General features: G+C 40.8%; 3 protein-coding genes across 6 annotated transcripts; 2 read left to right on the top strand and 1 right to left on the bottom strand.

Annotated features, from left to right (window-relative positions):
• The first annotated feature begins 68 nt into the window (after positions 1-68).
• On the top strand, positions 69-14768 carry LOC116612413 (fibroblast growth factor 9). 4 transcript variants are annotated; one of them, XM_032373082.2, is made up of 7 exons: positions 69-1508; positions 4448-4598; positions 6073-6228; positions 8011-8140; positions 9690-9860; positions 10227-10342; positions 14227-14768. In XM_032373082.2, exons 2-7 carry the CDS (start codon positions 4551-4553, stop codon positions 14458-14460), a joined length of 855 nt encoding a protein of 284 aa, XP_032228973.1. In that variant the 5' UTR covers positions 69-1508; positions 4448-4550; the 3' UTR covers positions 14461-14768. The 4 variants fall into 4 exon arrangements, with proteins under 4 accessions (XP_032228973.1, XP_032228974.1, XP_032228971.2 ...); XM_032373083.2 differs by lacking the exon at positions 4448-4598; XM_032373080.2 differs by having other exon boundaries at positions 69-4598.
• Positions 14617-17874, bottom strand: LOC116612414 (fibroblast growth factor 1). The gene is made up of 4 exons (XM_032373084.2): positions 17558-17874; positions 16618-16978; positions 15939-16042; positions 14617-15494 (listed from the first exon to the last, which is right to left on the bottom strand). The coding sequence occupies exons 1-4, from the start codon at positions 17573-17575 to the stop codon at positions 15303-15305; spliced, it is 675 nt and encodes a 224-aa protein (XP_032228975.1). The 5' UTR covers positions 17576-17874; the 3' UTR covers positions 14617-15302.
• Positions 17875-20347: 2473 nt separating this feature from the next.
• LOC5504748 (fibroblast growth factor 1) lies at positions 20348-23995 on the top strand. The gene is made up of 4 exons (XM_032373112.2): positions 20348-20566; positions 21398-21718; positions 22366-22469; positions 23029-23995. The coding sequence occupies exons 2-4, from the start codon at positions 21415-21417 to the stop codon at positions 23227-23229; spliced, it is 609 nt and encodes a 202-aa protein (XP_032229003.1). The 5' UTR covers positions 20348-20566; positions 21398-21414; the 3' UTR covers positions 23230-23995.
• Positions 23996-24251: the final 256 nt, after the last annotated feature.

Here is a 24251-nt window from a genome sequence, read left to right as displayed (position 1 = left end):
GCAAGATAATCTTAAATTTAGTAATGAATGAAATTAATACGAATGCCACAAGAATGCCAGGAAAAGCAAAAATACTTTATAAAATCCCCTGAATACCTTTAAAAAAGATTGTTGGTTTGTTTGTTTTCATTTGAACGTGGAAAGGAAACCGAAGCGATAAAATATTTATAAAAGATTGCGTACTAGTCTTTACAAGATGAGCTTGATTTTATTCAATACCGTTGCTCTATTGTAAGAAACTTCTATACTTAGAGGTCTTTGACCCAAATATCTGCAAATACAAAAATAGACGCTTAAAACTGACTGGATGAATTTTAGTAAGTCGCCGATCAGGCTGTTTTTATGGTACATGGAAAACGATCGAACAAAAACAGATTCTCACATATAGTTTATACGAATCTTCCATTTTGGCAAAACAGTTACTAGGGTGTTTTATAAGTGAATGGTAGTAATGTTTGCAATATTAAAATGTCAGACGTAATTTAAAATCTAAAGTCTACAGCATTAGGTCTAATTTAAGTGTTTCTTCGGAAAGATCAAAAACAGTTGAAATTACGCAGCATTACCAAAATATCTAACGACCTTTGATCTTTCAGATAAATACAATAGTGTAGTTTGAAGGTCTCGCATCGAGTGGATGGAAATGGATTGAAATTAATACTTTTAGGTGCCGTCGGTAGAGGCTGTACGAAAACTCATACCTTGAACTTGCAGAGCAAACAAACCTGGATTCGTATTTATGTGAACTACTACACGTTTTCTTGAATTTCACTAAAAATGGGCTTCTTTCTATTTTAACACTGGGATAAAGTGAGCAGGAAGATGTTACGTTAATTTGCTGCACACTGTGAAATTTTCCTAAATTATCGTACAAGTGTGCAAGTTTTCTCTGTATCATATTCGGGTGTGAACTTCACACGCTTCTGCGATGTTCGACCCCAGCCTATTGTAAAGTCTTGGCGACGACAAGGATAACGTTACCCAAAAAATTGCTTATTCAATAATTACCACTTAAACTAGTTTCTATGAAATTAGCTTTTTAGCTCCAGATAAGCAAAGATAGCCGACAAAGATAGTTGGGTTTACGGCACTGTTATCGTTCCGTCGTGAATTGGTGGAAAATGGCTGAAGTGTATCAGACAGTATATTTCACGTCTGGTTCTTTGCATTTTACCTTCTTTTGTTTGCCGTCGTTCGTTTTCAGTTTTAAGGAACTTATTCCTAACGTCTCTTTTCAACGACAAGCTAATAAAAGACACAGATGGTTAATTTAACCCTCGCGTTTTCCACCCCAAGCTCGGAGGTCTTCGCTCAAAACTTACCGACACTTCACGGCTTAAGAAGGTCAGAGCTGGATGTCAACAGGAGAAACTGCGTTTGCATGATGTCAGCTTTGACCACCTCACCGGCGCTGTATCCCTCTTTCACGAGCATGCCTGAGTTCGAGGCTCCTTATACCGGTAAATCTCGTGCCGCCTTTATAGCGAACGATTTCTGCAAAACCTGAGGTGGGTATTTGCTGTTTTTGCACGCACAAAGGAGGGGATATCGCGTGATAATGACTCGGCGTGAATAATAAGAGGATGTGATATATTGGAAGATCTAGGGTGTCAGCGCTTATTGCAAGTATCATGAGCTTGTAACAGTACCCGTTGATAGCTTGTATACTGAAAAAAAATATAACTTTTATGAAGATCGACCATTAGTGCAACAAATCGACTAATACATGCAATCAACTTTTATGTAATATGAACTCTCCTTTATCTAATTTTAACTAATGTGCGTCATTGTACATCTTTGTTATCTATATCTAAGACGTGATCAAGACGTCAAAAACGAACGGAAAAAAGTCATTTAAATCTGTTTTACTGAAAATGAACACTTTAACGATAGGAGCAAACGATAAATGACACCACCTAATAATGACGCTTTTCCACCAATTCTTACTTCTTCCATCCGTAAGACAACCTGAAGAAACAGACAAAAGATAACTTATTTGTCTCCGAGATCTTAACATTATAACCAAAGGTTTTTTTTTTCAAGTTCGATAGCTTGACAAACTGACACATTTTATTTATAGCCCGTTTTAGCTAGACAAAGGACGCATTATTTGTCAGTTAGTCACTGCGGGTAATGCATACTGTATTGCTTGTTACTTATCTGTTTATGCAGTAGATATTGATAATTATTAACCTGTGATGCAAGAAGTATACATAGTTATTCACACCGTGAAGCAAAGGAGTCGATAGTTATTCACTCAGTGATGCAGGGGATATACATAGTTATTCACCTAGTGATGCAGGGGTATGGCTAGTTATTTACCCCGCAAATGGTTCGCGCGATGCATGGGGCTTTGGTTGGATACGCACCCCCGATTGTGCACGGGGTATTTATTGTTATTCACCCAGTAATGCAGGGCTATTAATGGCTATTCACCCAGTAATGCAGGGGGTATTATTCTCAAGTGGTAGATGAGGATAATCCTTATGCTTTCGTGCTTCCGCACTTATCTTCAGACGTTAAGTTTCATCTGAGGTTTCTTTGCATGCAATCGGCGGGCCTTTTGTATTAAATCATGCAATAGAACTATGACCAGGTCATAGTTCCAACCTCCCCCCCCCCCTCCCCACCACCACCATCTCCTTGTCTATAGAGATGTTGCCGTAACGTGTGATTTAAAACTCAGCGCATAGTGCACACTGCCTTAGCAACATGTTGCACGCTTGTCTCCGCCCTTCTTAGGCAACACTCAAGATATTTCTCCCTTTCTTGTGACATGTTGCCTTGCCACACTCGCAGAGCTTTTCTCTAATTCCGGATGACCATCTCTCCCCTCCTCCTTTTATAGGTTTATTTTACTCACGTTTTCGTTGCTATTATATCGCCCCACATATGACGTCATTTCTTCACTTAATCACTCACCCAAACACTCGACGCCGTTTGGCGGTTAATGGGCTCATTCTATAGGAACCCCTTTTCGAGAGATCATCGAGGGAACAATCGAGAAGGTCTGCTAATTGCCGGTAGTCTTTGATCTATTTCATCGCCACTTATTGGAACGGCTTCTAAGGTCAATGCCACGTTCAACACAAATATGAGCAACAAAACAGTTGATCTTTTCTGATCTTTCTTGGAGAGTTGTTGGGCTTTTTATACCAGTGAGCTTACCAAAATTACTTGTTGCAAGTTAAAAAAAGCTCGTTGCAGGGTGTTCTACCATTTTAAATAAATAAATGACTTGACATTGCGTTGCGTGCGTTGTGCGACTTTTAAAACCTGCTTCTGAGAAAAAAATGACGTTGAACAAAAACATTGTCTATTGGCACTATAAGACAATGTTTTCTCAGCAACAACAATTTGGACCCTTTTTTGAAAATGCAAGATGGCGGCTACGAATCGCTCAAAGCTGGTTTTTCGCTATAAAAACACCGGGTGAACGCCGTATTGCAGGCTGCAAGACCAAATAAGAGGAAGTACCGCTTGGAGGACTTGTTACCAACAGTAATGAGTTTTTTTTTATTATTTTGCAGCCTTTTTGCAGCAAACGCTGAATTATTAGGTTTGTCAGCACTATATCAATACACATATTACATTTTGATATTTGATGGTGCAAAAAATTACCAACCATTTTTATTTTCGCTGATACTGTTACTGTGGATGTTGGGCCACATCTAAGTTCGTAAGGGTTTTCATGCATTGTGCTACAGACTGAAACACCAAGAAGCGAGGAGGAGGCCAATCTGAGTGATTTAAGACATGCATCTAAGCCGTCTTCTCTAGACTGTGGTTTCTGTGATAGTGGCTTTGTATGAAGTAGGTAAAGCATGCAAACCGAAAGATTCCCAACGTTTCAGTCCTCCATCAGTGGCTTTTAAACAGGAGAGAGTGATCAAAATCTGCCTCGCCCCTATCCGGGGGAGCAGTGGAATATGGTTTGTCTGGTCCCTTCCTTTCGACTAAACCATGGGTGCCCCTACCAATAACAGATAGCTCCAGTCGACATTGCTCTTAATGACACTGTTGACCGCTTTACCGCGGTGGAGTTGGTGATTCCATCGAGGTACAAGCAGGTGTACCCTTGGCACAGTTTGTGTGGTGCTGTGTGTTAGTGCATGGCTCATTGTGCAGGGGGTCCCTAGGTACAGCTTGTATGGAGCAGTGTGTTGGTGCATGGCTCACTATGTAGGTGGTCCTAGGTACAGCTTGTGTGGTGCAGTGTGCTAGTGTATGGCTCAGCACTTTGAAGGTGGTCCTAGGTACAGCTTGTGTGGTGCAGTGTGTTGGTGCATGGCTCACTGTGCAAGTGGATCCATACAGAAAGCTGTATATACAATATTCTGTACAAAAGACCACGTGCATATAGCCATAGGTACATGGTGGTATACAAGTTCGCTTCGCCGGTGGTCCATTCATGTAGATCATTGTCTCATCAAACGATAGTTCACAGGTGGGACCAACATACCCTGAAAAGGACGAGTTTCACCCTTGATAGTCTTCTGCGAAGTCGTTCTTGGGGTCGTCGCGCAACGCCACTAACGGCAACGCCACAAATGTACCTTCAGGCACATCAAAAGATGCACGACTTACGACATTACAAGGTGATCCATCACAATCAGTATCAGACTTCTCCTTAACCAATCAGCGTCCACTATTGCCATAGAGCTCGTGCCGTTATCCTAGATATGGGGTCAAGTGAATGCTCACGTCACCGCGTCATCATGACGTCATGATAGTGTGCACTTTGCTGGTTCTAATAGAAAAGCCTAGACTCGCGCTTTGTGGAATATAACGTCGGTTGTACTGCACGACACTTTAGTAACTCTAGGCCAGCTTCATTAATTCTTGCTTTCATTCAATGCGAGATTCAAAGTGAATTTTGTAAAGAAAATATAAAATAACCATCTTAAAGTTCAATATTTCATTTTCCAAATTAAATCAAGATCTTCATAGTAACAGCAGTTTCCATAAAAAGCTGATAGAAATGAACGATTTCTGACAATTTTTTTTGCTATGATGACAGAATGGCTGCCGTTCAATAATTGGGAAACCGAGTTATTAGGGTCTAATGTAAAAATGACCGAAAGTTCCGCGCGCAACTCGCTTTCGTTACTCGCTTTCTGTATCTCGCTTTCTGTAAGTCGCTTTAATATTTGCAGGAAAAAGAGGTTATATGCACGATGATTCAGAATGATATTTTTAGAAATTTCTATAGCTTGATCGCTTCTGATTCGATAGGTGGGTTCTTTTGGCTTCAGCTTTTCCCAGTAAGCATGCTGAGAGATCCCCATATGTTTGCCGACAACTATTGTTGCACAATACCCTTTTTTGTCCGGCAAAATCTAATACTTGAAAGTCAGAGAAACAACTCTGGCATATGGTTTCAACTAGCATGTCTGAAGGACGTGAAGGCTTGACTATGGGCTTGTAACATGCGGATTCAGTATTTTGGGATTATTTATTATGCTTGCTATAACCAAATTTCATATACTATTTCGCTGTTTTTACAGCGCCTTTTTTTTTTACACCGGACCACCTCGATTTTCTAGAGCTTGTTTGTAGCTGTTCTAGTTACTTAGCATAGCGAATCACAGTTATTATTGGGAGGGCCGCTACAAAGTCCTAACCTGCTTGTTATTTGAAAGGAGAAACCCGTTAGCTTAGCATTTCCCAGTATTGATTTCATAGCGATTCCCAGCTAGTCTGGGGGGAGGCTGCTTTAGTTGTTACCGCCACGAAGTATTCCTATCTCGTGATTCGATAGGAGAAACCTTTAGCTTATCGTTTGCCTGTTATTATAATGTGGGGGTTTTTTGAGTTCCCCTAGGTGCATTTCGAAGGGTCAGTCCATTTAACGGACAATAACACGGCCAATTAATTATTTCTCTATAATACTCTAAATCGAGACATTTTACTTGCAGGCTTTGTGCATTTTTCGCGGGTCTCATTGGAAGTTAAGAGGTTTCGATTTATGATTGCCATGTTTAGAGTTTCTTGAGGCATTCCAAGAATCACTCATGTTAGGAGGCCTCACGGATTAGCGCTCTAAATCCCTATTTCGTTTTCATGGGACAGACGGTGCCGACACAGGGATTTATCGACCAAATCCGCATGACTCTTCACATGTTAGCCTCGCCACTCGACTCCGAGGCAGAACATCGAGCATCGCAACCAAAGAGGGCGAAACTTCCGAATCATTGCACTTCAAGTCCTTGGAAGGCCATCTTAACGGTGAGAAAGTAGATTCCCGACCAATTCTTGACTTCTTTGCGGGTAGTGGTCAGTAAGTATTTGAGAAATACGCTCAGTAGTTACCAACTTCTGGTTGAAAATGCGACAGTTAAAGATAGAATACAGCTGTGTGGGTTCCACTCAAATCCGCCCGGCCCTTTCGGCTCCTTTGACGGTCGTCGCCCCCACTTGTCTGTAGACTATGCGCTTAAGGATATCTGCTTTAAGTCAAAATGTTCAAAATCTTGGAGTAGCCTTCAAGACCCAACACTGGCCCATTTTAACAAGACTGTCCTTGGAAATTCGTGACGGGGGTTTAAAATCGATAGGTTTAACCTCAATGGATTTAAAACGGAAGTCCTTGATTCAATAGGTGTGGGTTTTTGTTTAACCGCATTTTTAGCCGGTGAAACAGTATCTTTTTGCCATATTAGCAACCCACAGCAGTTCGAATAGTACCTAAGGGATAAGCCCGAGTTAAGTCTTCATTAGAAGTACGAACCATCGATTTGGAAGAACCATTGCTACCACCGCCGCCGACACTCCTACTACTCCCTCTTATTATGGTAAAAACCGATTTTTGTACTTTTTAATAACTCGTATCCTTCCATTAACTTTTCCAGCCTTTTTTAATGCCACTTTACTCGAATTCTTTAGTCGTTGAACTCTAGAGTAGATGTGTGTTTTTTTGTCACTAATGTTAGATCCCAAAGCAATTTTTTTAATTAAGGAACAAAGCCAAAATCTTGCTGCGAGATGCTTAGAGATCAACGGAATACCCTGTCGTTTTTATCAACAGATGAACGAAATCTAGCCTGGAGCACTCGATGGACATGCCTGTTGACAATTCTAGATAATCCCGCCTTTCCTATTCTACCATCAATAAACAATTATTAATACTAATTGGATAAGACCGTTAATCCGTATTTTCTCTCTTTTAACGGCTTAAATGTCCTTAAAGTCCTTGTTTTAAACAGTTAAAATATTTATCATTAAAAGCAATGCGTTGCTCTTTTCATCGGTGATATGAAGCTTAAACCAAAATTTTTACTTTTTGTCACTGTGCGTACGCACATTTTAAGATAAATTTTCGTAGCACATTCGTTGTTTATTTTACCTTTTGAAGGTTAAGTAAATTTGGAAATAATTAATCAAAGTTATTTTTTTATCTAGCACACATTGTCGATCTAACACCGACCGCGCAAACTTAGAAGGAAAAAATCTCTGACTTTGAAGTCCCCCCACTTTAATATATGCACTTCGTATGCTTCAAGTACGAGTATTGGTAACTTTCTCGTGAATTTTACCACGATGAACCACTGCACGGAATTCTTTAAGCTGTGTCATCAAAATGATGAGTGGCGCACCTCGCTAAGCCTCGACTACGGTGGTCGAGCTCAACCAAGGAGCCAATTTATCAAAACAGACGATAAAAGTAATGTTTATTCCATTTGTCTATGGTTTAATAAGCGAATTACCAAATAACGGAGCATTTACTATATACTTTTTATACAACATTTACTTATAAGTTGCGCGTTAGATCGCAACTGCAACTCGCGATAGATGCGGCTCCAAACCCTAGATTGCAACACGCATCTACAAGCTATAAAATGCGACTCGCATTTTTAAAATCTCCTAGCCCTAAACCTAGATCGCAACTGCAACTTTAACCTTTATGCAACTCGCAACTTCAAACTCTATAGCTTGCAATCGTTTTACCAGAAAACGTGACAGCTCTGTTGATTTTTTATAGTCTTTTTTCTGGTTCGTTTTTTTTTCTAGACCCGACGCGCTTGGCTCGTTGTTGTGTTTGTTTATCTCGCCCTACCGGATCTGTCAATCATTTCCGAGGCCTCACCGACTAAAGTCGTTAAAGTAAACAACAGTAATCTTCGCCACTCAGGGCAAAATGGTGAGTAAAAACAAAATCTATTAAGATGTTTAGAAGAATTTGATCAATTTTGCGATCATTTGAAAACAGCCGTAAATTAATGTAATTCTTTTGATACTGTTTGTTGACCTTATATGGACATGCAACAAATGACACGTATCCAGGAATTGCTAAGGGAGGGGGCTGTACATAGCTAAACATAGGTATGAAGAAGGATAACTTTTTTCGACCCTTCAGACAAATGATTCCCCTTTTTGCGGCAAGGGGGGTGCGCACCCTACCCCCTACCCCCTACCCCCTACCCCCTCCCCCGTGTGTACGCCCATGACATGATTTCTACGCGGGTTTTTTAGGGGGGGAGGGGCTGCGCAGCACTTGGCACGATCCCAAGGGTGACCGCCTGATCCGGGTGAATCACGGTGACTGCCTTTAAAGCCGCATTATCACCGGTGGGCGTACGGAAACCTCAACCGACAAAGACAAAGTAATCTATAAGAATCCGCGTTATTAAACCATGCTCGAGGGTCCAGCGTAGTGTGCTAGGTCACTACCGCAGAAGAGCCGCTGAAAAAGTTCCCTAGTGAGACTAGTTCTGGAGGCGTGACAAAACTGAAAGCCGATGAAATCAAAAATATTCTGACGGAATTGAATACATTTTCTTTCTCCGAGATACCAAAATAGAACGTCAGAAATATGTTCCTTTTCGGTCAGCGCACACTAAATCGTTGTCTTATTTTTTATTAGTTTGAACTTTTTGGGAAGAAACGCTGTCGTACACAAAATGTGGAAAACTTTGTTTACGTTATTTTCATGCTGCAGCCCGACGCTCGACAACAGGCCAATTTTTTATCGTAAGTTTACTTAAACTCAAGAAAAATTCGTCTTAATATAGATTTGATCTCCAAGTGCTTTGAGCTTGTTCGCTTGCAGTTGGACGATCGACTTCAGCGGGCAAACGACCACAACGACAGGGTTCTTTGGACTAGTCGCCAATTTTGCGGGCTTCTTTGAATTTGAAAAGAAGTGGCAAGATTTGAACTACCAGGCTTTTACCGAAGCCTGTCGGTAATTGAACAAAAACATTGTTTCCCACTAAACACGACTGTATCACAAGCAATTATTCTGGTTTCAGAGTTTCTCTTATCGTACAAAACAAAGTAACTTGATCCATTAAACAGGAAAAACATTTGTCAGCGACGCGAGCATGAGAATTACAAGTAAACACTGCTGTGCTGTGATTGGGCCTTTTTTCACCAATCACACGCACAGCAAAGCAGCTCCCAGCGTTTTGGAACTCAAAATTGTTATAAACTTTTCCAGCGTTATAAACTTTTCTTCTGCGGTAGAGACCTTTGGGAGCGCCCGCAAAGTACGCTGGATCCTCGAGCGTGTTATTAAACATGCCATCTGCTCTAAATTATCAGTCACATCCTCGAAGAAACTTTTCAATAGACACACTGCTTTAACAATTTTTTAATATTTCGCGTTTTCCGTTAAAAATCATCGGCTCTTTTTACGTAAACGACGGAAGTAAACTGGTGACTGGCTTTGATGGTCATTGCTTTTTCAGGTGAGCCGTCAAGGGAAAGGAGACCGGTCAAAGTCAATGACCTGCTGTTGTCCCAAATCACTCAAACACCTTCTACCACAAGGATAGTGAAGATGTTTTGCCGAGTTGGCCGCTTTCTTGCCATGAATGAAAATGGAACCATATCGGGTACCCTGAGTCAGGGGGTGAATGGTAAGGAGTGACGTCATAGCTGGATATAAAAATCGTGGCAGCATTTAGATCATCATTGTTTTCACCACCACCAGCAACTCCATCATCATCACCATCACAACCACCACCCCACTATCAACACCACCACCATCATCATCATAATCATCATCACCACCACAATCATCTTCACTACCACCATCATCATCATCATCACTGTCATCATCACCATTCCACTATCATCATCATCACTATCACCATCATCATCGTCACCACTGTCATCATCACTACCATGCCACCGTCATCAACACCCACCGTCACCGCGCCATCGTCATCATCATAATAATTAATGACTAATTAATGACTATCGGTGTTTTTTATATTTTCTAGAGACCTTTGAATTACAGTCTTACGGTCCAAGCATCGTGAGAATACGACACGTGAAAACGGGATTCTTCATCGCTATGGACAGACGCGGCCGTCTAAGGGCCAAGCGAGTAAGCGAGGTATTGTTCAAACAAGAAAAGTAATTAACGCAAAAACAAAAACACACAACAAAGCCTCCTTAGGGCCTAATAACAAAGCGAGGTTGCAAACAAGAAAAGTAAATAAAACAAAAACAATAAAACAAAACAAAGCCAACTAAAGGCCAAACAACACACGATAACAACAACACAACAATATAACAGGGCCATGATGGGGTAAAACTGTAACGGGTTTTGCCTTTACTTTGGGTCGGGAAATGGGACTTGGTTTGCCAGGAACAGGGACAAGATTTGGGGCGAGCAGTGCGTGTGAAAAGGATTGGGAGAGAAAATTGGCCGGAGAAACGGCACGCACATAAGACCCTGTTACAAAAGGTTTGTCCCAACTATTCTCACGACTTATTGCACAGAATTGATTTACCCACGCCTCACCAGGCCTTCGGGCCCAGATCTTTTCAGCTAATCCATAACACAGCAAGCACAGGGTGCCCCAAATTACATATAGCTCCTTCTTTCCACAGATAACCGCACTAACCCGTGAAGCCAACTTTTTTCAGAAACACGAAGAGAATCTTTTTGTTTCTTTTGCCTCGGAGAAGTTCTATATGCGCAACGCTTTCGACATGTTTCTTGGACTGAGAAAAGGGGGAGATCCGAGAAATCCGACCCAGACTCTCCCCGGACAGGAAGCTGTTCAATTTCTGCTGCTGCAACCTTCGAGATATCAATAAGATAATGCATGCGCTAACATAACACGAGGTTTTTTCGACCGTTAGATAAAATAGCAAGTCGACTCCGGTCCAATATCAGGGCCCAACTTGAAAACATTGACATATCAAACATATTTTTTGAAAAGTTGTCCTTTGTCCCCTTCATTTTGTTTTCGTGTTTTTTTTATTTTGGCAGCCAAACGGTTTCTAATGTGATAAATTTCAGTTGATAAATGTCACCCAAACTTGAGATAATTTTGTTTTTCTTTTTCTTTAGTGGCAGCCATTTTGAATAGACTCCAGGAACACTCGTTTTCTACTTCCACAGGCATTAACGCGTGCTCGTACCGCCAAATCCACTTTAACCATTTAGACAAAGGACATCACATGTCTGATATGAAATTTATTTAGATGATCTTATTTAAGAAGAGGCTTAAACGAATTCTTAAAACAAAGACAGAGAATTGTCTGCAAATTAATGCATGGGTTACAAGCAAAAAAGGAAATAAAAAGGCATGATTTGAAGGGAAAAAACAGCTTCAGATGTAAGCCTGTCAAATAAGAAATGGCGTCTCGCTAAATCTGGTCATCCGTGCCCTTTTGCTTCTGTATTTCTCTTATTTGCATGAAAGAGAAAACCTAAACGAAAACATTGGTAAATTATACTAAGACAAGCTTCTATTAAATGCAAAATTGGTGAGACGAATATGTGTCTTATTCAATTCTTTACGTCGATTAAAAAAATTTCACTTCTCATTATAGAGAAGCGTTTCCCGCCAAAAACAGGTTTCCCAAATCACGTTTCCCATTGATCTAGAACTGTGTCTATATATATACCTTTCAGGCTTATGCCAATCGCTTGAGGCAGCCCTAAGAATAACCGTTTTTGGCAAAAGCTTTGAGATATTTGCGCCCAAGGCCACTATAGGATTAAACCAAATTAAGACAAATGCTTAAAAAGACCCGCCTATGAAACCTACCCTCGGCGCCCTGGGCGAAATAACCCAATAATGGAGCAAACTTGACATGTGGTGATTTAAAAGCTCAAGAGTGTCTATGCAAGGACTAATTTCGTGCTTAAAGCAGCACGTACCAGCCCCAGAATGCATTGCTTTGCCGTTGCTTTTTATTCGATGAAAAGTCGTATTACCATTGGTTGAAAACGTACGATATACACATACTATTTTTGTGATTTTTCGTTTTGTCATCCAGCTATAGTACTTATTCGGGAAAGATGTTGATTCGCAATTACCATGAATCACTTAGATTTTCGCATTTTCGTTTTGTTCGTCAAGGTGGATTCCATCGTGTTTTAATGTGCAAGAATCATTTCTTTGCCACGCTAGTTGGCTAATGAAGTTGTCAATCAACAGGGCCGTAACCGGGGGTGGGGCAATCTTACGTGGCCTGCTACGGCTCTGATCAAATAACACGTTTCTTGTATCTTTATTCACTCACTTCGCAAAACTGTCAAGCTGACCAGCACCAGTACCTTGCGGTTAGTTCAGGTTGGATATGGTTTTTCGGGTTTTCTGTGGCATTTGGGGCTTCCTGTGGTTTAACGTCACCGAAAACCTCTTCCCAGCCCCTCTTGTCTCACGGTCAACCAGAGGAAAACAAGAATCCAGACCAGTAACCCCAGGGCTTAGGCTAGGTACTTGCCAGACCAGTGGCCTCAGGGCTTAGCCTAGGTAATTGCCAGACCAGTTACCCCAGGGCTTAGCCTAGGTACTTGCCAGACCAGTGACCCCAGGGCTTAGCCTAGGTGCTTGCCAGACCAGTGACCCCAGGGCTTAGCCTAGGTGCTTGCCAGACCAGTGACCACAGGGCTTAGCCTAGGTACTTGCCTGACCAGTGACCCCAGGGCTTAGCCTAGGTACTTGCCAGACCAGTGACCCCAGAGCTTAGCCTAGGTACTTGCCAGACCAGTGACTCCAGGGCTTAGCCTAGGTACTTGCCAGACCAGTGACTCCAGGGCTTAGGCTAGGTACTTGCCTAGGTACTTGTCGAATTGTAGCATCATGGGGGAGTTGGTTTTTACATATTATTGGTGCTAGAAATACGGTTCCCTGTGCTTCCCAGGCTTTTATAATTTTTTGGGGGGTGGGGGGTAGAACCTTCCCAGAGGGGTGGCCAAGGGGGCCCGGACCCCCCCCCCCCCCCCTTCTAGCAGCCAAAAATACAGTGAATGTATGAGACATTATCTAAAACACAGGAGACAATGCCTTGAGAAGGCCTTTTGGGCCCCCTCCTGTTAAAAATCCTGGCTACGCCTCTGCGTCCTACCCACCCAACCACTTGTATTCAATCTCACTTATGATAACATCAGATGTGATTACCTGGTTAGGAAGGGGAAGGGGGGCTGGGGGTAAGACCCTTCCTACCTAATACTTACCCCACGAGGTCCCAGGAGGGTGATTTAGATCCACGTCGCTGGCTCGCACACGTTCTCTTCATGACGCGACGCCTAAAAAAATCAGCATATGCGCACAATAGAACGTGCACGAGCCGGCGTCCACCCTAATATAATCTTTCTGTCCGTCCTTCCGCCTGTCTACAAAACGAACCACCCGACTGACCTTTTCGATATAGGTATACAAGTGAGCTTATTATTTCTATTATTTATATTTCTTATTTCTAAACTCATCGCAAAAAATCCCTGAATAATACCATTAGCGGCATTGCCCACCTTTTTACCATCTTTTTCTCCAACAAAGAACTAACCCGAGAAAGAAGGGCCAAACCTTCATTCTGCCTCGTGCGAGAGTCAAGCGCTACAAACTATGTTTCATTAACCTTAATAAAGCGTGCCTCCTTTGCAATTTTTCGTTTACTAGCATTTTCATAATAATTATTTCCAGCATTGTAAACAACCTTATAAACATAACCACCACCACCATCGTCATCACCACCACCACCATCATCATCATCATCATCACCATCATCGTCACCATCATCATCATCTTCTCCATTAACATCACAATCACCGTCACCACCACCATCACCATTACTACCGCCACCACCATCACCACCATCACAATCAATACCATCACCATCATCTCCACCACCATCACTATCACCATTATTTTCTTTATCATCAACATGATCATCATTATTAATATTATTATCGACATCATAATTATTATTATTATTATTATCATTATTATCTATTCTATTGTGACCTTTTTTTTTCAGAGCAGACGATGGGACACCTTCTTTTACCAACAGCTTGAACATAACCTCTTCCAATCCTTCTCGTCCACGAAGTACTATAAGGAGAACCCTTATGACATGTTTATAGGATTAAAACGAAGCGGTCTGACCAAGAATGGTCTCGGGACTCTACCCGGACAGGATTCTGTTCAATTTTTAATCCTCCCTGTCCGTCAAAAAGAATCAAAAGCTAGGCGTTCTTATGGCGTATTGTGAACAGATTAGGCACTTAGGTAGATTTAGAAAATGCTTTAGGCGACCCAAAATAGGCCGGGTTTTTTTTGGAATTCATCATCATGTACTTTTCATTGAATAAGAAGCTTTTTCCCTAAAGCTTTTTGTTGATTCCATCCAACAAAACAAACCACGCTGTTCTTCTATGTTTTTCTTTATTAAGCTGTTTTATTTATTTCGTTGATATAAAAGCCATGAGAAAAAAAGGGGCATTGTTTTAAAATTTTGACTCTCAGACACATGTCGTCTGAATGAAAGCTTTCTATTAAAGCAACTAGCATTAACTTGAACCAGCTCTCAAGTGAGTTTATAGTCATTTAAATAAGTGATTTCAGGGCCGTAGAAAGAAGAGGCCGGAGTTTACTGTCTTACCCCATCCCCACCACCACCCCCAGAAAAATAAATCATTTTAAACAAATAAATCCATAATTCATATCAAAGATTCCCAAAATCTTGTTTGTTGACTTAGTCGCCAGTTTTTAAGAGTGGATGGGAACAATGCTGCTAGATCTTGTTCCTAAGATATCCAGCTTTCCCTAATAAATCCGTCCGATCGTTTGTAACTGATACAAGATTTTCAAACCTTATTTGGAACATCCACTCGGTAGGCTCTATTCCTAGCCGTCGCTAGCCTCATCACATACTGCGGGCTCACAGTTAAACGAGCTCGTAATGGAGCGTACCCATAGTTGAGCTGTCATTGTTTTGGGGGATGGGGGGGAGCGTTTGTCGTCGATATCATGGGGTGGCTGTGGGTTACGAAATACCCCATTCACACGTGCCTTACACCATAATCCCACCTGAATCAAAAAGTTGGTAAGAGACTAAAACAGTATGATAAACTGCACAGCGGTTTGTCCAGGGAATGTTCGTTTTGGTGGTTTACAAAAGCCGTTTTTCTGGATGCCGATGAACAAATCGTGTCGATGACGAAGGGAGAACTTGCGAGATGCAAAACTGTGGAAACCATTTTCCTCGTGCTTAGTCTTGAATAAACTATCGTCTTGGAGGCTACCCTGAGGAGGAGGGGGAAGAAAGAGTTGTCATTACTAAAGGGCCCCAAAATATATATATATAGGATGAAGGAAAGGCAATATCCAAGAAAAGTTCACTCATATAATAATTCCATGATCACCTCGGATTATAGCATGTGTGAAGTTAAAAAGCGAAAGCAATTCCTTCGCCATCTCCCATAAAGAACGCAACAGATGACGCGCCAAATTGATATCATCCTCGGGAACCAAGGGAGTCGAGATCACAGGCGCGAGAACGAGGCGGAACAAGGTCGGTGGGGGAGGGGATGGGGTAAGGGGCGGTTTTCTCCCTCGTTTTTCCTTTTTCTCCGGATCCCTCCGCCGCCTCGTTCTCGCGCCTCGTTACGCTGACCAAAAAGCCCTGGATACACGAGGATTGGAATTTTTACAAAGAACACCCTGGAGACGACGGATTTTCTACCTTACCTGCATAAGTAACCGCCCTTTATGGTTTATAGCGATGTACCGCTGACTCTGCACGTGCTTGAGCCTAACGATACTTCTTCCGTACGACTCCAAGTCAAACAGGGCTAAAACCGACAAATGCAATTGATCAACCAGGACCATAACTAGGTGTCTCTAGGGGGGGGGGGGAGTGAAATTCCTGTAATTCATACTTTTCGCATATTTTTTTGGAAATTTTTGAAGCCCTGACTTCCTGCCTCCATTTATTGCTTTGTCGTGCTGAACTCAAAACATAGGAAATATTGCCCAACAAACCCCAACAAGGTGTAAATACAGCGGCAGCATTATCGGCACTTTTCGCTAGCAATGTTGGCGCTGTTGACACCAAGATTATTATTTTCGCAATTTCCCATAACAGGAGACGCGCGCTACCGTGACCACCTTAAAAACTATGTCAAGTACGCCAAAAATGGAAGAAGCGTTCTATATGATTGACATGAACATTAATAGCCAAACAGCGAGGCAAAGAAATGTTTGCGTGCACTTCAGAACACGATAAAATCTTCTGAATCTGAAACATAAACATGGCCGAACACAAAAGCACATGCTCGCAATCTCCTAACTGCGCATGAGCAGTCGGTGGAGCTACTGCGCATGACATAACAATCTGAATATATAACACTCGCATTTTTTTGCTTACTTTGATGGCTGGTGGTGTTAGTCGTCCCGCATAACTTCTTGTCCGTCTTCCCTTGCAAGATCCACCCAGTGCGACAAAAAAGCCGGACCCTCCTAGTGTGGGTAGGACATGCGTCATAAATATGCAAATGTCGCTTAGTCAGGCGCATCTCGGAACCGGAAGTGGTGGTCTTGACTCTCGTACACTTTGGCCTACGTGACTGGTCAGTCGATTGCCGGAAGTCTTTGAGGTATCTCCCCGACGGTGTTGATTTGGGAGGGATCTGGGGCGAGCCGGACGGCCGCTTCGTGGCATAAGAAGACTGGTTCGAGAGTAGCAAGGCAGCCAATACGAAGCCAACAATCGTGAAGAGACGCTTGAACTGGTATTTTAGTATAGCATAAAAGAATCAGGCGCGTACACAGGGGGATCATTTCCTATTAAGGACCCTTCAAATACTATGATTTTTCCATATGATGCCTATGCCTCAAATTGCAAGCTGTCTGTTTTTAAATTTCATGACACATGAAATCATATCTAAAGTGCCTACTCAAATCAATTCATCTATTCCATTCTAGAACAAGCAGTAACGAATTTGATACGATTTTGAACGTTCCAAATGTCAACGATTTACTATGTTTCTAGAAAGGCATATTTACCTTCAATCATGTGTTGCTTTTTCGTATAGCGCAACAAATTTTCTTGGAAAGACTTTGTAAAATCATTCCGATAAGTATTGTAGAATTAGTGGTGTTTTCGTCAATAAAAAAGAGCATTAGAAATTATTGATAATTTGATTGATAAAAAAGGACAACAGAAAAACCGAAATTGGATAGAGATTTAACTTTCCTTCGTCCTAGATATATGACAACAAATGTGCCAACAAAGCTTTGAAAAGGAAAACACGTTATTCCGGCCCACACAGCGTCAGACAAAAATAAAGACACTTGGAGATTCTCACCTTGCATAAAACTTTCATTGCACGCAATAACTCACTGAACGCCGAGATAAACGAGTGCTCTTGCCTCTGGCGAACCAACAGGAGCGGTAAAGGAAAGGGGTGCACCCCCTCTGAGGGACAACCAGACGGGATTATACCAACCGCTGGTCGTATTTTTGTAGCTTGGTCAAGCTAGACACGGAATGCCGCTAAAAAATTCTTGTTTTCTCACCGCAAAATCAGAAGATCAGTTGAAGTCTACACCTCAGCGTGTGTCGGAAAAGGCTTTTCTAAATCTCCGTGGCTTGAGTTTATTCTCGTAAAAGTGGATTAGGAATAAATCTATTCAATAACATAGTTTGGATTCTTGTAGACAAAGCCAGTCTCGAGGTCGGATTTTTTGGATATTGACTGTCGGTTGGGTTGCAATTTGGGACGGCCAAAAAGCATCTGGGACGAAGGGTTTTTTATAATACAAGTGTCCTCAAAACACCTTTATTTTCACCGATCTCAAAGGTCATTTGACATTATTCAAACTCTGTTAACGTTAAAAAATGTTAAAACTTTTGCCTGTTTCCATTCGCGCTTTTATCAGAGGTACATTTAATAATTTGTGTAAGTAACATCAGTATATAATCATATTATGACAGTTAAAAAGCCAAATCCTCGGTTGTGACACATCATTAAAACTTACTAGAGATGCCATAAAATACAATAATAATTGATTTGTTTTGAATAATCTATTAATTAAACAAATATATAACTTATTTATTTAAATAGTTGTACTAAAAATCGCAAAAGGAGAATTATCCTTCTTGCTCAGCTTTTTCCCTTGTTTGGTCCCGTGGCTTCCATTGCAGACAGCTCAAACAACTTTATCCTTTGATTTTACCGCTGTTTTTGTGTCTGATTTTGAGGCAGGAAATGTAGGCATCCCAGGCAATTGTATGATATTGGACTTGCATAACCAACAAAAGCGAGAGAGAATAGGGTTTTTATTGACAAAAAAAAAAAGGGGTTTCAAGAGCATCAGCTCACAACCAAAATGTAGGGCGTGCATATATTGAGAGATATCAAAGGGGACCTAGAAAAAATCAACATCGCAGAAAATAAAATAGTCTCACCCAGTAAATGCAAACAAACTATTATATAAAATAGCCAATCCCACGCAAAGCTTTGAAGTATAACAATAGTTAGTCTAGGTAAAACGTATACGATGAAAATGTAATGAATAATTGACCGATAAAATGACGCTATACACGTTATCGTTTGCAAAAAACTCAACCTCAACCTAATAAGTCTAACAAAGACGTTGCTTTAGAAGTATTGGTAAATATCAAACAAAGTCGGTTTAAACGGACGTTTCACAACACTTGGTCAAATGTGTGTAGGAATAATCCGTTTTCTTGTTTCTTAAGTCCTTTCTATTGGTAATGCCTGTTTGAATGGCTGATTCGGGTAGGGGTAGAATAAAAAAGAACAGAACGTGATTTTTAGAAATAGTAACAAATACACTTGGCGAACCGCATGCTGTGAAGTAATTCGACTATCGAACATTACTTTTTTTATTTTCCATCAAGGAAGTTTGATTTAAGTAAACAGCTTTTTGGTGTTGCTTGATACGCGTCAAATTAACCAAAGAAAATAGAAACAGTTGTACTTCAATAGATACAAGATTTTATGGAAATAAGCTCTTCCTTTTTTTAAGTCAGAGCCCAAACACAATGATCTTTAAGATCACGTGATAACAACCAAAGTCATTAATTTTGCAACAAGAAAAGCATTACAGGGTCCATATTTGCGTTAAGTACTCTACTTAAACCATCCCGTTGGTTGCATTTCATAAATCAAAGCGGATTTTTTTTACACGAAGTAGCTTTAAGTTCAAGTTTCCGGAAAATTCTTAGCTACTATTTGACTTCTGTAACGGATTAACTTTTCAAAAACAGAAAATATACAAAGAAATATAAAGGAAAAAGAAAGAAGCTCGTATGTTAAACTCTTTTGAAACTTGTCAGCGTGGTCGATTTCTTAGTTAGACTCGGTAGATGAAAAATGTAAGAAATGATGCTATAATTAGCTAATACTTAAGTGGCAAAGTGGTTTTAGCTCTAATTATATGTCAAATGGCGGCGGAGTGCCACAGATTATGCACGAGAGTTTTCGCTGCGAACTCTCTCAAAGCCGTCCCGCCACTTTAAATTCAGTGTGAATGGTTTGGAATAGTCCCTTCCATTGATTTACTTGAGACACAAACAAAACCGACACTTCACGCAAACATCGAGAGACTGAGAACAACTGAAACGACACAGATATTCGTAGGACGTCCTAGGATTAGACAAATCTCTTTAGTCTTTGGTTTCCAAGGGTGGTCTTGTTTGCGTAATAAGGCTATGCTTTCTCGCCCGCCTTTAGTTGATAGTCCCTTAGAAATTCTCTTCCGATTCTGTCCCCAAGGAGTTCGTAAAAACAAGAGGCGGGGAAATGTGATTAGGCTCCATTCATTTTGATTCTGACTCACAACTTTGTAACTTAGTTAAGTGATAAATACTTAGGGCTCACCCCAAATAACTCTTTACGAAAACAATAGATCGTAATTCTTTCCCACAACGACGGAACTACTGTCATGTTTTGGACAATACTTATAACAAAGAAGGGTAAAACTACAGGAAAACAAGACACGCAACGGCACAATACACTCTTTAGTCACGGCACTCAATATGTTACGGCTCGTTGAAGAAGCTTGAAAGCATTTCAAAAGGGCTCCTCCTATTGATTATTAAGAGTTGCTTGCATATGCGTTTTCTAACAAAAAGGCTCGCGTCCTTTGTGAAGGTTTGCTCCCACGGCAAAGGTCGATAATAGTTTGTCGTCTCGAAAGGTGCTAATTACGGCAAGTTGAGTTCACAAAACATCAGTTCAGCCATTGAGAGCAACACAAGTTAGCAAGCGACACGAGATTCTGTCCCGCAGTCAGTGCACTTTTGTCCAGAGAGGTTAACAAGCTATCCAGAACAAGAAAAAATTGAGGTGAGAAGGTTTAACACTCTAACACTTACAAATTCTGACACTCGTAGAAAGAAATATGTGTTACTTTACTTTTTCTTAATATTCGACGAATGAAGCACTAGGTCAAGTCCTGAAGAGCCCCTTTAGAAGGGAACCATAACCTATTGACATCGAACCATTTGAAAAGTAGAACAAATTCGTTGCCTTGGTTTCTAAAAAAAAACGCGACAAAAGTTCCGATGCAGAATTTAGTTGCTTCATTTAAGACTTTAGTTACATTAGTAAATACTCAATAATTAATGCCGACTTGCTTTCCTCATTTACGGATTCCCGGGAAAGAAGGCGATTGCTATTTATGACATTCTCCGTCAGCTTTCAATTCGGTTGTTAAAGAACTTGACAACAGCGAGAAACCTACCGGTGGCGTGCATAATTCGGCATCAAAACTTTATGTTGTTGATCAGTGATGTAAAACGCCTTTTTCAAGTTTTTATCATTGAATAAAATGAGTATAATTCATAAGCTGTAAAAGGCAAGAAGTAAAGAACATTTCTGTATACGGTAGTATCTTTTTTTAGATTATTATGTCGTAGCACCTTTGTCGTCATTTTTGCCGACTTCTGCAATTCTGCACAAAACCTCGTTCACAAGTCTACTGGTACACAGCAATGTTACTGAAAAGTTTTAAAATGTAATGGCATCTCTGAGCTAAGCAGAATACCATTCTTTGTCATTTTGACTTGTCATAATTATAAAAGCCTCGGTCTAAATAATTTTGCCTTCGCCGTAAGCTTTAATTAAGTACCACTTCTCTATCTTATTCTTATGTTGCCTTCTTTATTTCTTTTTCAGGGCAAACCTACAAAGTCATGCGTCCACCTTATAAACTCCTGTTCCTTGTACTTCTCCTCTCTTATGATGTTGTGGAAAGCAAAAGAAGTGTTCGCAGAAAGAAAAAACACGCCAACGCAAGATTGAAAAACAAAACAAAAATTTACAGGGATTACAACTGGGCTCATTCACAAACCGATGTCAACTGGCGCAGTATCCTGTCACTCACGAAAAAACCAACTAACAAGGTTCGCTGCACGATTTTCTGCCGAAGTGGGTATCATCTACAAATTCTCCCAACTGGGCTAGTGCGAGGAACATTGGACCAAAGAAGCAAATACAGTAAGTACAATGACGTCATGTTGAATTTGCCCAATCAACCCACTGCTTGAAATTCCATATTTGGCGCACACCAATAGTGCAAAAGAGGTCTTCTTTATGATAAGAATAACGACATGTCGAAGTTGTCTAATCAAGTCACTGCTACAATTTCTTCATTTTAAGTCAGTAAAACATAGCGATTGTTTGTTTTGGTAAATAAATAATATATAAATAAAACTCGGAGCGTCGTTTAAGGCGATTCGTTCGCAAGACCATGGAACCATTCACAAGTTTGTATTGTTACACTCTAGGCTCTAAGGGGTCTTAGCTCATATCTGCGCAATATTTATCTCAAGCCAATGCACAGTGTTTGGTTTCCTTTATCACTGTCCGGCGGATACAGCGAAAAAGGTTTGTTACTCACAACAATGAAATCACTAAGCTTAATTTCCAGCCGTTGCTATTCTCATCGGTCCTACAGACTGTGAATGTCTTGCAAGCTACATGTGTTCCAAAATTCATACCACAGAAAACCTGAACCATTATTACATACTTGCAAATACGATATGTGCTGAAGCATATGATTGCTTAGTTGTATGTCTTTCTATGCAGATTTTCTATGTAGTTTTTCTTCATACTCTTAATATGTGTTACGATTATTTTTGTAGTTCACTTCGAGATGCAATCATTCGGCCCCAGTCTTGTCAAGCTGAAGAGCGTCGCCACGGGCCGATACCTTTCAATGAAGAGAGACGGTGCACTTAGAACGACGGTGAGTTACAAATAATCTGACATTAGGCGCGTTTCCCGAGGGGGGGGGGGGGGGGGAGGCCAAAGGATCCGGACCTCACCCTACTCGTGTGTGTGACGAGATGATTACGCTACCAGTTGACACTTGTTTTTAATTGGAAGATGGTTAATTTCATATGTGCATTTAGATGGCAAAGTTTCCAATAGATCTAGTGACCTATTAACAGAACCAAGGATATGGATTTGAACTTAATTGACCCGGGGTTAATGACTTTCTACTTTGGACCCCACCCTGTGTTTTTCTCCAAACACGCCCCTGTTTTAGCACGCGCGAATCATCGTGTTCAAAGGTAAGAACTTTTAACAATGAGGATTCTATCGTGCTCTGGTGTGCACTCCTTTCTTTGCCTCGCTGGTTTGCTAGTGAAGTTACTGATTAATCTACTCTGGTTAGATTATTATGGCTGCTAAAAAGGGGGCCCGGGCCCCCTAGGCCACCCCCCTGGCTACGCCCCTGCCTAGGCGGTTGTAATTCAAAAATGAAATAAATATTAAGGAACCTTTGATGTTTTTTTTTTCAGAAACATCTGCGATCTAGAGAGACAATTTTTCAAGAAATCCACGAATTGAACGCTTTTCACTCATACGCTTCACATAGATATTTCATGCAGAATCCCCATGATATGCTGGTAGCCATCAAACGCAACGGACAGATCAAGCGAGCCACAAAAACAAAACCGGGCCAAACGGCAACACAGTTCCTCGTCATAAAATCAAAATGAATTCAGACTTCCTGTGGAAATGATTTCCCATAATCGATAAAGAGATGTGTTATAGCGTCAGTTTTTTCAACACAGTAAAATAGTTCCGTTCGTTTTAAAAACATATTTGTCACTGAACTTCAGCCAATGCCCAATTCTCTGAACATAAGTACTAACGTGGGCTTCTAACTTTTCTCTTCTAGCGAAAAGTAGCCAAACGTTGTAGACTTTAGAAGGGCGTTTAAGCTTACTTACAGACTATTCTATAAGCACTCTCACAATAACTAGAAATAATATATATATATTTATTTGCAGTGACAACAAATTTTAAAATTAATAAGAATGTAAGGCAGTAATATTTCAAATAAGAAGAGCTAATTTAATTCCAAAAGTAGTCCCTAATGCAGTTGTTCTGACCTCTAACATGCAAGCACATTACATGGCAGTGGTAAGAACAACTGGACAGTAGACTACAAATAAAGTAGATAAAAGCATGCAATACTAAACTAAGATATTATTATGTAACGTTTTATTCAAATTCGGTTCAAATGTCAAACTTTTTACTTATTATGGCCGATGCGGCATGGTTTCGCTTTTGTTCATATAATACCCGCTGGCCGGCCTAAAATAACCCATATTGGGCCTATCAAAATATACCATATATATGCAATATATGAGTTTTATAGTAAATGATGATAGCTTCATATTAGGTAATGCTGACGGTTGCATGGTAGATGTAAAAAAGTGTTTTAAATACTGTTATTGATCAATAAATGTGCAAATAGTGTATCATTCAGTTATTTGATTAGATGGGGTAACCAATAACACAGGGGGGGGGGGGGCATTAAAGTACCGTAGTGCCCATAGGAAATGACAAGAAGATGCCTGAAAGTTCCCCCCACCCCTGGCTAGAGGCATCTGCTCTCAAAGGTACCTGGCCTTTTCTCTTCCTGGTTGGGTAGGCGTCTGTTTTTATTATGCCTTATGAGTGCCTTTTCCCTTAAGGCAACTAAGTCCAGCCTACAAATTTCCCTAATAATTTG

The sequence above is a fragment of the Nematostella vectensis genome, chromosome 14 (genome assembly GCF_932526225.1).
Source record: "Nematostella vectensis chromosome 14, jaNemVect1.1, whole genome shotgun sequence".
In the NCBI taxonomy this organism is placed as follows: Eukaryota; Metazoa; Cnidaria; class Anthozoa; order Actiniaria; family Edwardsiidae; genus Nematostella; species Nematostella vectensis.
The sequence above is the reverse complement of the archived record's forward strand: the minus strand, read 5'-3'. Positions and strand labels throughout refer to the sequence as shown.